At 46.7% G+C, this 13,503-nt stretch overlaps 1 protein-coding gene across 1 annotated transcript in view; it reads left to right on the top strand.

Annotated features, from left to right (window-relative positions):
- IFT122 (intraflagellar transport 122) overlaps positions 1 to 13,503 on the top strand; it is a 63,214-nt gene that overhangs the window by 38,333 nt on the left and 11,378 nt on the right. The window contains exons 16-20 of the mRNA XM_080818643.1: positions 2,560 to 2,721; positions 6,847 to 7,013; positions 9,392 to 9,563; positions 10,834 to 10,936; positions 12,866 to 13,006. Coding sequence (XP_080674769.1) covers positions 2,560 to 2,721; positions 6,847 to 7,013; positions 9,392 to 9,563; positions 10,834 to 10,936; positions 12,866 to 13,006 — 745 coding nt within the window. The remainder of the gene's footprint in view (positions 1 to 2,559; positions 2,722 to 6,846; positions 7,014 to 9,391; positions 9,564 to 10,833; positions 10,937 to 12,865; positions 13,007 to 13,503) is intronic.

Raw genomic sequence — 13,503 nt, 5'->3', positions numbered from 1 at the left:
ATGACCTGAGCCAAAGGCAGATGATTAACTGACTGAGCCACCCAGGCATCCTATTTGATTTTCTTAATAATATTTTCTTGGGGACCTGGCTGGCTCCAGTAGAGCAGGTGACTCTTGATGTTGGGGTTGTAAGTTTGAGCCCCACATTGGGAGTAGAGATTACTTTAAAATAAAATCTTTAAAAAAAATACATATCTTATTTTCTCTAGCTTACTTTATTGTAAGAATGTGGTATATAATACATGCAACACATAAAATCTGTGTTAATCAACTGGTTATGTTATCAGTAAGGCTTCTATTCAACAGCAGGCTATTAGTAGTTAAATTTTGGGGAGCGCAAAGTTATGCTTCGATTTTCAACTGTGTGGGGGTCAGTGCCCCTAAAACTCATGTTGCTCAAGGGTCAGCTGTATTTTAAATCCTCACACTGACTTAATGAAGCACAAATACTGTGTTATTCCTATTTGATAAATAATGAAATTAAGGCTTAGAAAGTCTATGTCACGTCCCCAAGGGTCCATAGGCAAAAGCTTGGTTGGAACTCAAAGCCACTTCTAATTCCCAAGCTCAAGCTATCTTTACTCGAGGCCGTATTGCTATCTAAGAAGTTGCTTCTGATGCACACCCTCCCCACCTGCCCTCTCCCCCAGTACTGTCATACGGAGCATCTGTAACTTCCGTTGCTTGCTTACATGCATGTGTGAAGAACCGTCTACTAGTAATGCCCAGTACTGCTTACTCTCGGGGGCTGGCATTTGGGAATTCACTGGTCTGGTTTTAGGGGCCTTAACCTGAAGTCGTGGAACATGTTCTCTATGTAAAAGTAACTGACCTCTGTGAAGACCACTGCTCACCATTTATCATGTCTTAACTGAGGTCCTGTCTTACTAGTTCTTCTGGTGTGCTATGAGCTAGGTAGTTGGTTAAACTTGTAAGAATTGTCTTTTGAAAAAGAGCAAACTGCTTTCAAGTGATGATCCATTTTGACTGCGCTGAGGCCTTAGTAGCTTCTGGGCATTTGGCATTATTCCAGAGAACCAAGGTTCCTTGCTAGGCTCCTTTGGGGTAGGGGAGATATAACTATACTGATAGCAGGAGGAAGAGAATCTGCCCATATGGCTACATACATATTGAATATATGTAAATCATTTCTACTGATCATGGTGGTATTCTGTGGCCTACGCCTAAATTCCATGCCTAGTAAAACTTATTTTTTTAATCTCACTGCAAGATTTTGATTCACTCCTTGTAATTAGGAGTTAGGTGTTTTTGACTGATTAGTCTAAACTATGGGGGGGGTGTTACTGCTTTTTTTGGGATTTTTTGGGTTTTTAAAAAATTATTTCTGTCAGTGGGAAAGCATGTTGCCTCCAGCTGTTAAAACGTCACCACCTTGTCTGGGAGTTTGATTCAATGTCTCATCTTCCTCCACTGTGATACACTTGCTAGAAAACAAGCAAAAGGAAACTGCTGGGGATGAGAGATTGGGTGCTATTGAGTGTTTACAAATACTTGAGCTGTAGACTAATGAATGTTCCCTAACATGGAAGGAAGGAGTATGCCAGTTCTTTCTCTTCATCTTCAGTGCGGCTCATCTGTGTGTGTGCATGCAGGTATGTTGTTGGGGACTGTCACTTGTTTCCAAAGGTGGTATTATGTGGTACAAAGAGCATCTAGAGTCAGACAGACTGAATCCAAATGCTGGCTCTGTATGATCCTGACCTGCTTCTCTTCTGAATCTCAGCTTCCTTCAGTGTGACACTTGGGTGGTACCACTCACACTTGGGTCCTTGTGGGAGGTACATAACCAGCACCTAGTGGATGCTCAGCATGTGACTCACCTTCTCTTTAGAGACAGGGATGTATGAAGACTCATTATCCTGTTTTGTTAGTCTCCTTCTTGGGAAGAGACCCTAAACTTTTGCTTGTCTGCATTATCATGGGTCACATCTCGGCTAAAGCAGACCTGGGGACATGAGAGATCTTGGGAGCTTAGGGGCCACCAACAAGTGGATAATACACACCATGTAAGGGCACCTGGGTGGCTCAGTTGGTTAAGCGCCCAACTTACGATTTCAGCTCAGGTCATGATCTCATGGACAGTGAGATAAAGCCCTGCATCTGGCTCTGTGCTCAGCAGGGAGTCTGCTTGAGATTCTCTTTCTCTCTCTCTCTCTCTCTCTTCGCCCCTCCCCACTTGCATGCATGCACGCTCTTGCTCTCTAAAATAAATAAATCTTACCAAAAAATACATACAATCCTAATTATACAGTTGTTTCCTTGGAAGAATATACAAGAAAGCAACCCTGAGGAATTTCCATTAAACAAACAAAAGTTTGCATTACTTTTGATCTTCATTCATCTGGGAAAAAAATCTGCTTTTGTTTTCAGGCATTCCCACCAGAAACCTAGGTGAGAGACACAACAGCCCAGGAGCCAAATGGAGATTCCAGCAGAAAGACCCAAGGGCTTAACTTGAAATAGCAACATCTAACCTTTGTAAAGGCTGCTTCCTGCCATGGCTGCAGAGGCTATTTCCTGTGCTTCTAATTTTTCCAGGAGAGGAAGAAGCGGGGAGAGACCAACAATGACCTGTTTCTGGCAGATGTGTTTTCCTACCAGGGGAAGTTCCATGAAGCCGCCAAACTGTATAAGAGGAGTGGACACGAGAACCTCGCACTTGACATGTACACTGACCTCCGCATGTTTGAGTATGCCAAGGTAATCCAGCCACATCCTGGGCCCAAGCTGCAACATGGAACCCACCAGTGTTCTAACACTGTGCTGCCCAAGATGTTTACCCCAAGAAGTGATATGGATGGAAAATAGCAACTGCCTTGTTAGAAAGGGTTTGGGCAAACTGGCAAACAAAGGAACCATCAATGGCCACTGGTTCAAGCTGGCCTAAAACTCAGCTGTTAGGCTGACATTAGAGGGACAAGAGAGTATGACAGTTCAGACCTTTGTCAGTGACAGAGCTGGATGGACTATCTGAAGAGTGAGCCTGAACCAGCATGATCCTTTCATTAAGTGTTCAGGGTTCAGGGCTTCAGGTCTTTCTCCCACAAATTCTCTCAAGCCTTTGTAGAAGCCATCGAGAATCAGTATTCTCAGGCACAAGTTGGTTCTACCATTGTTATACGGGACAGTATGGTTCACTTCACCCAAAGTTTACTAAGGGTCGGCTCTCTGATTGGTACTAGGCTCTTGACCATGCTTTGGAGACACCATGACAGAGTCCCTTCCTTCCAGTACTAGCACAGTGTGCTTCCTGTCACCCCGGGGGTGTATCTGTATGGGTGGTTGTGGTGATTTCCCTTGCATTTGCAGATCCTCTGTTAAGGTTAGTCCCTAGCAGATCTGGGTACATGACAAGGGTTTGCCTAGAGCAGGCTCCTGATGGTTTATGGGAGAACAAGTCCCACTAGGGAGCCCAGCCATCAAGCCATTTGTAGTTTAGCCTAATGAAAGGTGAAAAGAGTCTTGGGTGCACTGAGCAACCAGGCTCTTCCTTCCGCAGAGATGCCTTTGTTAACCTGCCTTTCCCGGTACTGTCAGGATAGGCTTCAGAATGTTATTAAGTGAGTCATCAGCCACAACCAATTAGTGGCTATTAATGGTAATTATCTAGCTCACAAGTTCAAGGTGGAAAATCTTCCCCATTTTTTTTTCTCCTTTTTTGTTCCCAAAGATGGTTATGCTCTTTTATCTTCCACCTGTGAGATCATGGGGCTGAAGGTTGCATCTCTGTGACTGTGATGTGATACAGAGTTTCTGGTCATTAATATCTAAATGAGCACCTTGGTCCTAGCCTGTGTCTTCACCTTGATGGTTCCTTCACCCCATACCCCAGATCCGAGTGCTTGAGGTTCCCCCACTTTGTCCTCTTCCACTTTTTTACCCTCCCCTGATACTCCCACCATGCGCATGCGCATGCACACGCACACACGCTATTTAACACTGCATTCATACTGAGAACAGCTAAATCAGTATGTCTTTTCCTGGGCATAACAACATTTAAACTAAGGACAAAACCTAACTAAAGGATTGAATCCCTAGGAGTGGAATTTGGGCATTAGGAATGGCAGGATGTGGTGGTTCTTCAGAACCAGCAGCCTTTCCTGGAGCCTCTGAAACCTCCCAGTAGGCAGCTGTGGTGCTCACCTTCGCATTTGGTGAGCTGGTGTGAGTCCTGGTTCTTCCTGTGGGTCCTTCCTGGCCTCTTCACTTTGTTGAGCTTCCATTTTCTTCTCAGAGGGTGACATAGCTATAGCTCAGCTCAGTTCTGAGAATTGCACAAAATAATGTATGAGGAAGCCCTTTGCAAAGGCCAAACTATAGAAAGGCTGGGAAAATGAGAGGAGCTAAGTGTGACCACAGAGTGGCTAGTCTTCAGGCTTCTCCCCAATGATCCCCACTCCTCTCCCTACACTGAGGCCCCTCCTCACACCTTGGGTGGGCTTTGTGCACCCACAGTCTCCCATCCAGAAATGCAGCCCACTTACACACTCCATCTGGTCTGCCTGTCTATGAAGGTAAATATTCTGGGGGTTGTTTTGGTTTTAGTTTTTGATCGCAATTCCAAGTAGTTTGGTTCTGTTTCAATCCCCCCCAATAGTCTGACTTTGAGGAAATGTGTACATACACATTATGTTGGGGGGTGGGGGGGAATACAGTGCTTATTAACATGGCATGTTTTTGTTTACTTGAAAATTGCTTCCCAAGATTCAATCTGGTTTTCAGAAAATTTTTAAATTACATTCCCACGTACAAATAAATTGTATGCTTTCCGGATAAGTGACATGTTTATATGGTGATAAAGGGAATTATAATGCTCTTAACTCTTATGTAGTATGTCCTTATCAAAATCACCAAGCATGAGAACACTGTTTAGTCTCATTCATCACTCAGCACAGCCTCTTTCTGTCCACTCCAGGACATAGTCTTTGCCATGGCCCCAGATAACATGTAAATTAGCTTCATGGAACCAAAGAACCCTTGAAAACCCAGTTTGCTAAGCCTCGAAGGAATCATTTAGACTCAGCTTCAATTAGGTCAGAGCTCTCTGAGTTGGGCTGTTGGGCTGGAGGTGGTTCCTTCTAGCCTGTGAGCTGTGTGTCTGGCTGGTCTCCTTGTTGATGACCCAAATTTATGGCTTGCTCACACCCTCTGACCCTTCTCACTATAGTCACCCTGAGTCCATTGAGCACTCACTGTGAAGGACATTTCTGTTCTCTTATGATGCCTGTTTTCTCTGGCTGCTAGCCTCATTTAACCAACCAGGTTAGCAGAGTTTCCAGCTTTGCACTTGCATAAACAGTATATGTGGTACTAGTTGCCAAGAGTAAAGGCTGTGTCTGTAATGGTCTAAACTAGGCATCTTCAGATTGTCAGTGCATGCTTTCTAAGCCTCTTCCCCTGTGTGAACTCCAGGGAGACCAGAGACCAGCGAGATGGGCCTGTCTTTTATTGGCTCCCCAGCATCAGGGTAAATGATGCCCTTTCCTCCCCTTACAACAGTTGGTTGTCTTAGGCCATCTAATATATTATTTTAGGGGCTACACAATTACCCTGAAAGCAAATGGAAAAAAAGAGAGCTAATTGTTCAAATGGGTTTTTAGCATACATTGACTGTACTTTCCTGACAAATGAGTGCTAATCATGGGGAAAGGAATGCTTTTTTTATACTTTGTGAGGCTGACACAGTGCACTCTCTGCAGGGTACGTTATTCCTAAGACAAACGACTTCTAACTAGTAATGCAGGTCTAGGCTCTAAACACTATTAATTTCCCTTTTAGAAAAGCCCCACCTTTAAAAATGTCAGCACCAAAGCTTCCTCAACTATGGCAAACTCCCATGTATTTATTTGGGGTAACTATATCCTGAAAAGAGGTGATTTTCTGAAGCTGTTTCTCACGCATTCAAGTGCTAACCCAGGGATGCCAGCCATGGGATGCCAGTCAGGGAAGCCCCCTGTTACCTCTTCCTTCCCAGGTTCTCTCTGGGCCTCTTCCCCCCATCTCACCACCCCCCGCCATGGCCTCCTGCTGCCCCACCTCTACAGACCCGATATCAGAACAGGATTTGATATCTTCCAGTTGGAAAGTAACTAACCAAGAACACTTGTGGTCCTTATCTGCTCTAGGCACATAATGGGGGGAGAAGCAAATGGGATGATGCCCTAAGTTCAGGCAACAGAATGTGAACAGAATCAGAAAACAGATGTGAACAGTGCTTCTACTGTGGTGGTAGTTGAGGAGAGGGCACAGAGGGGCTCCCCTAGAACTCTGTACATCATTTTGTCCATTTAGGTTTATGGGACCACATGCTTAGCCTCACTCTAAGGCATGTGGCATCATCCCTATTATCTGAATAAAGATTGTAAGTCTGGATATTCAAAATTAGGCAACCATATTGTAGAGTCACTATATGGGAATAGTCACACATATATCTGACTGTATGAGAGAGAGAGACAGAGTAACCTGATCATAAAACCTCAACACTGCAGAGTTTGTGTACAGTACTCCAAAGAGTCTGGAAAGTATTGTTTAGCTGAAGAACAAATGTCTGCTAGTGGGAGGGGCAGGAAACATTCAGGGCTGTAGTCCTTGACACTGTCCCATACTCCCAAGGAGCACCTGTGGGGCAGCCTATGACCACTCCTCCCTGACACCTGGGACTGCCTGCCCCCCAGTCAACCATACAGCGATGGGCTCACTCTTGCATCCTGAATGCCTACTTCAGCCAAACAGAGCCCTTCCTTGCTCCAGCTTTCGGCAGCCTGACGTAATGCTGGCAGCAGGAAGTTCTAATCCAGAGTGTTTTTGTTTGTTGTGCTTCCTCAGGATTTCCTTGGATCTGGAGACCCCAAAGAAACAAAGATGCTAATCACCAAACAGGCTGACTGGGCTAGAAATATCAATGAGCCTAAAGCTGCCGTGGAGATGTACATCTCAGCAGGAGAGCACGTCAAGGCCATAGAGATCAGCGGCGACCATGGCTGGGTTGACACGTGGGTTTTCAGTCTCTGCCCCAAGAAGCATTTGGCAGCATGTCATGTCATGTCAGCTCTTGGTTTTGACTGACAAGGGGGAAAAAAAATGTTTCTCTAAATACATAATCCAAATGTAATAGTAACTAGGTTTTTGGGAGACACAGAGATTGAACAAGGCAGTCACTGCCTTTGAGCGGCTTAGTGAATCCCTGGGGAAAGGGTCAGGGGTTGGGGAAAAATAGGGGGAGGTACCCAGGCATTAGAGCTGCCATTCACTGAGCCTTCCGTAGGAGCCAGATATTGTGATATCTTACAGGCATTTGATTCTCCCCCACACCCTAAGCTGTGGTGTTTCCATGTCCAGCTTCCAAATGAGGAAACCAAGGCTCAAGGACCAGGTGATCACACAGGGCAAAACAGCTGGGAAACCATGGAGCTGAGCTTCAAACTGACCTGGCTGATTCTAGTGCCCCTAATATGTGTAATGGTAGGAACTAAAAAAGAAAAAGAATGCTTTTAAAGCACACCAGGGAAGGAGACAAGAATTCTCATGGGAGGAACCATGGATGTGGTCTTTGCATGAAGAGCCTTGAATTTTAAGTAGAGGGTGGTAGGAAGGGGATGGGCATGAGGCCAAAAGGACAGCACAAACCAGGAGTTGCCCAGAAGAGAGGCGGGCATGCAGTGGGCCTGCCCAGAGAGACGATGGATTCAGTTTTGAGACTCTTAGAGCATCAGACCTCCAGGGGAAAGACCTCCTCCTCCCACAGTCAAGGAAAGTAGACTTCACACTCATGCACATGTGCACATGTGTGTATGTGTGTGTACACATACAGGTGCACACTGCCATAGCCAGCAAAGAACAGGTGAGGGAGCAGCTCCTGAGGGTAGCTCATTCTGAGCCCTACAGGCTGTTGGTCATTCTGGAAGCCACACTGTGGTCTGTAGGTAGTGGTGGCCTAGGCAGGACCTGGGGAAGGAGAGGGCTGGTTAATAACCAAGTCACTTCCCTGAACCCCACCATGTAGTTGCCATGTATGCCCCTCACATACATGCCATATGTATGTGACCTACCACCCCATCTTTCTCTTGTACAAGAACGAAGGTTCTTGAAGATACAGATCTTGCCCTCCCCCAACCAAATTATTCTTTTCACGGAAGGAGTGGTACAGGAGAGAGCCAGGCAGATTTGTGGCCCTGCTCTCTCCCCTCTGGTTTTTCATGTCACTTTCATTTGCAACTGACATGTATCAGGTTACCCTGGAGATACCTAACTAGTTCAGGAAAGAGATATTTAAGCATGTTCGTCCTTTTCTCAGGTCTAGCTATAAAAGGTGCCTCCTCTCCAGGGACATTTGGTTTGATGGGTGGGGCTGGGGGGGCTCTAAGGGGTTGACGTGCCACCTTTCCCTAAAAATGTGTTCTTTCTCTGCTGAGAAATGTTATTTTTAGATGCCATTATTATTCTAAGTGCAGATTGACAGGCCTCCCCGAGCTTGCCTGTGTCTGAGACAGGGATCTGTTACAGCTGCTTCCCCTTCTTTTTTCACAAAGAGCAAGCTGGGTAGAGCCCCTTTCCCCCGAGAAAGCTGGTTTTACTCCAAAAACCCATCCTGACCAGAGGGAACAAGCATGTTTCATCCACTCCCACCCCATGTCCCTACGAGTAGTGGGAGGGCCAGTTACCACTGGGAAGAAGTGGTGAGCCCCAGTGGTCCCTGTGGCACCACCCTGCCTCCCCTGTGGTCAGCACCTTGACCAGCAAGAGAGGCACAGCCAAGATTTCCAAGAGACCTTTCTTCCAGAGGTCAGAGCAGGCTCCACACATGCCTCTTCCTCTAAAGTCCTGTCAGCTGAAGGATTCTCACGCCTCTACCCGTGCTTTCCTATGAGAATTCCTGAAATGGTGTGAAAAGAGCATTCTGCCACTTCCTGGCTGCAAAATCTTGAGCAGGCACTTAACCTCTACCTAGCCTTTAGCCCTCTCATCTGTAAAATGAGAATAATAGTGCCTGTTAGGGCAATGAAGATTCAATGAGATCACACATGAGAAAGCTCATGGTGCTGTGCTTGGTACCAGTAGATGACCAGTAGATGTTTGTTTCTATCCCCAGATACTACTGGATAGATAGCGACTCTGTGAAAGGCACACACAAAGTGGGGGAGACAGTGTCCTTTAGCAGGCAACTACTCTTGGTCACTGGGCAATGTCTCTGGATTATATATTCACTCATTTAATAACCACCAGGGGCCATGGCACCATAGTGAGCTTTGGGGACATCAACATGAATTGACATGGAGCCTGCCCTCAGGAAGACCCAAAAGCCCACGCTGCTTTCTTCCATCAGGTTCCTGTTAAAGGAGTCTATCTCCTCCCCATGCTTTTACCTCTCCAGGTTAATTGACATTGCCCGGAAACTGGACAAGGCCGAGCGGGAGCCCCTCCTGATGTGTGCTTACTACTTCAAGAAGCTGGATAACCCTGGCTATGCTGCTGAAACCTACTTGAAGATCGGTGACCTGAAGTCCTTGGTTCAGCTGCATGTGGAGACCCAGCGCTGGGATGAGGTGAGGGCAGAGCATGTCTCATGGGGTAGAGGGCCCCACGTGAGCCCTGGACCACAGGGTGCTTTTTGGGCTTTGGATGGAGAGCAGCTGCCCGCATGAGAATGAACATTGGCCTGGCAATTAGGAGATTAACACTTGAATTCTCTGAGCCCGGTGTTAGAGGCCCATTCATTCATTCATTCAGAAAATATGCACTGCTGGCTTCATGCTGGCCCTGTGACAGACACCAGGGATGTGGGAGTTAGCAGGACAGCCCTGTGCCTGCTGTTGGTCTGAGCTGCTTGTGACCAGCACTACAGGCTGATAGATCTCTGACATGGAGACACACTTGTGTAACATTCAAAACCTGCTGGGTGCCGTTTGACAGAAAATGTCACCCATACTCTCCAGGTGCAGGCTGCCAGAGCCATTTCAAGGACAGCTATTTCTCTTCCTTCTTCCCTCTAACCTGGACTCATTCCTGAGAGGATCAGGGGCTGCACCCATGGTCCTCACCCCACCCCACCCACCCATCCACCCGCTCAGGTCTAGTTTACAGAGCCACAGCAAGACCTTTTCTGAATAAAGCTGTCTGACTCTTCTCTCCCCTCTGAGTGGCTCCATTTGGTGAGGTGACAAGGTTACTGATGAGAAGAGGTGGGGCCAAGGACAGAGGCAATAATGGCTTCTCAGGATAAATTTATTAGGAGATCTGTGAAGCAGCATAAATTAGAGCATCTTAGAAACACTTAGTCCTTATCATGCATCAGGCAAACTTTCTCCCTGTTGCCACATACTGTCCCCCGTGACTCAATTCCACTTCTCCTGGCCTGACAGGTGGTTCTGGGGCTTAGATAAAGCAGTGACTGGGTCCCATACAGCACCAAGTCCAGTCATCTTTGACAGCTAATAAGCAGTGATGATGATAATGTCAATTCTGTTTCCTTAGGTGTCATCTGCAATTAAAAGAAATCTGTTTGCAGCGCTACAGGAGCCTACGCAAACCCTCAAAATAAAATGTTTCCGATTCTGGGCTGCTTCTGTGGTCCAGAAACAGACTGTGTTGTTATTGAATCCAGTCGCTTGCATATTGCTGTTAATTGCCTTTTGTTTTCAAAGAGCTGATTTGTTTTTGCGTTTCTGGGGGTGGTGGTAGGGGGAGGCACTCTCCCCCTCTGAGTTGTCAGCCTGGCAAAATATGACACATCCCTAATGGATTCAGCCAAGTGCCATGTTTTCATGGGGGCTGTGGGGGCTGCTTTTTTAAGAATGCATTTGCTCCTTCCTCCAGGCCTTTGCTTTGGGTGAGAAGCATCCCGAATTTAAGGATGACATCTATGTGCCCTACGCTCAGTGGCTAGCAGAGAATGATCGTTTTGAGGAAGCCCAGAAAGGTAGGCCACACAGACTGTCACGTTGCAGAAGGAGCAGGAGATGGTATTGCCAAGACCCACATTTTAGAAAGGCTGCCAAGCCCCTCCCATCACAGGTCTGAAGATGGATGACTTCATCCTGGTAAATGTGATGTGTTTCCTGGTGAAAGACTGGGGAGCAATGGAAAGAACATGAGCTTTGGAGTTGGACACACACCTGGGTCCATCACTCACTTGCCTCCGGACCTCAGGCAGGTCCTGTCTCTTCTCTGAGCAAAGCACTGTACACTCAGATGTAGATTCCCACTTAATTCTCATAGTAGCCCTGTGATGTTGGTACTGTTTTCTAGATGAGAAAGCTGAGGTTGGAGGAGGTAAAGGGATTTGCCTGAAGTCCCACAGCAAGCAAGTGGGAATTTGAGCCAGGCTGGGGTGGGGACAAAATATGAGAACTCCCACAGAGTGTCCGGCATGGTGTCACCTGCCACTTTCCTCTACCGCAAACAGTAATTTGGCTCAGATAAACAGGTGTCCTCTGCTCCTTGGCATTTCTACCGGTTAAGTGGGCTGCACCCCACATATGGCAATATCCGAGATAGGAGCAAAAGGAAGCATAGAGCTTTAACTGGTAATAACAATTTTAAAATGTGACTGCCTTCTCTGTGTCAGGCACTAGCTGGGCACTTAACTACATAACCCAGAACCTCGCCAGCAGCCCTGCAGAGACACCGAGGCTAACTGTGCCCTGCAAAGTCACAAAGCCAGAGAGAATGGCAGAGCCAGGGTTGGACCAGGATCTGTCTGCCTGGGAACCTGATTCTTGTGACTAGGTCTTACTGCCTCCTTAGGAAGTCTTCTAATTGAAGCTGGGTGTGTCGTATTCCATAGCATCTCATTTACACTTCTATATGGTAACAGTTGCCACCTCCGGACACATTGCGGAACAAATGTCTCCCTGTTGGAGCTCCTCAGCTAAAAGCCCCCATTGAAAGACAGCATGTTCTCTTCTGCTTTAGCATTTCCAGAGCACCCAGTTGCTGAAGTATGTGCATGTTTGGGCAAAACACATCAACCTATCCATCTGTCTGTGTCTGCCCTTCCAAGAATCCATCGCCATAGTAACTTGGTACTCAGACAAGAGATTGGAGATGAGATTTGGAACAAAGGCCAGACCTTTTCCTTCTCTAAAGCAGAGGATTTGGATCATCTGAGTGCTCACATGTGAGCAAGTGTCACAGCTAGACATGCCTCCCTGGCAGCCCCCAACTTCCTGAGGGTCTGGCCACATAGTCAAGATTCAGGAAATTTCTGTTAAATGGATATAAAAATTATTGAGAGGTTTTTTTGTTGTTGGTTTTTTTTTTTTTTTTTGCACGTGTTCACAAATGTTTGGTTGCTAGAGTCGAGCCATATTTTTCAAGGTTGTCATTAAAAAGCACACAGTTGAAGACTGATGGAGGACTTGAATGGGGCTAGGTTCTGTAACCTTGGGTATGCCACTTTATTTCCACCTTCATAAGTCTGTTGTGACCATCCAATGAGGAATCAGCAGTAAAAACACTTTGTAAACCACCAAACCTGTTCAGTTGTCAGGTGCTACTAGTGTCATGCTGGGTGTCACAAAGCTTTGTCCCGGCCCAGAATGGGGTGAGGGTAAGACCTCACTGGTGCCATCCTCAGATTTTGCCCTGCAATTTGGCCCTGAGGTTTTTCTTTCTGCCCTGCTTTTCCAAAGTCAGTTGCCTTTTCCCAGCCAGAAAGGAATGTGTCTCACTGCACTTTTTTCAGGATGTAGCCTCCGTTATTTATAGCCTTCGGCCTGAGAGGCGCATCCCAGCGACAAAGTGCTGCAGATGCTCCCAGTGAGTGTCCTACTTCTACAGCAGCCCCTTGCAAGCCCTGCAGATTTCCATCCCACTCCCCAAACTGTGTGTTTTTGTGCCCCTGCAGCGTTCCACAAGGCCGGGCGGCAGCGGGAAGCAGTCCGGGTGCTAGAGCAGCTCACACACAATGCTGTGGTAGAGAGCAGATTTAATGACGCTGCCTATTATTACTGGATGCTGTCCATGCAGTGCCTCGATATAGCTCAAGGTAAGTAAACATCAGCCAGGCTGCTTGTTTTCCCCAGCCCTGCTCTGGCACCAAGATAAACATCGAAGGAGCTCGGACGTTTTAATTAAAGCCCTGGGTTTGTTTATTGGGTGTATTGTCCGTAACCCTGTCTTGCAGCGGCATAATCTGGTGTGTCATCTTTTTCCAGTTTGCCCATAAGTTTAATGATGGGATGAGGGCCATCCTGGGGTTATGGTTGGGAGGTCCTGCCCTGTGTTGCTAATTCAGAACATCTCTCTCCCCTGCTACCTGGGAGCCTATAACCAGACCCAGGTGAGCACTTTTTTAAAAAATTTAATTAAATGGAAAGATGAGAAAGAGATCACTTTACAGTAACACACTCCAGATTCTCACTCATTCCAGGCAGGAAAATAGTTTCAATGTTGCTTTCTTGAGACTTCCCATGATGCACTGAGGGAGTTCTGGAAGCAGAGGGGACACGGAGATATTCTTCACTGGACTAAGGCCAGCATGCC

Source organism: Martes martes, assembly GCF_963455335.1.
Source record: "Martes martes genome assembly, chromosome: 1".
NCBI classification, from domain to species: Eukaryota; Metazoa; Chordata; class Mammalia; order Carnivora; family Mustelidae; genus Martes; species Martes martes.
The sequence above is the reverse complement of the archived record's forward strand: the minus strand, read 5'-3'. Positions and strand labels throughout refer to the sequence as shown.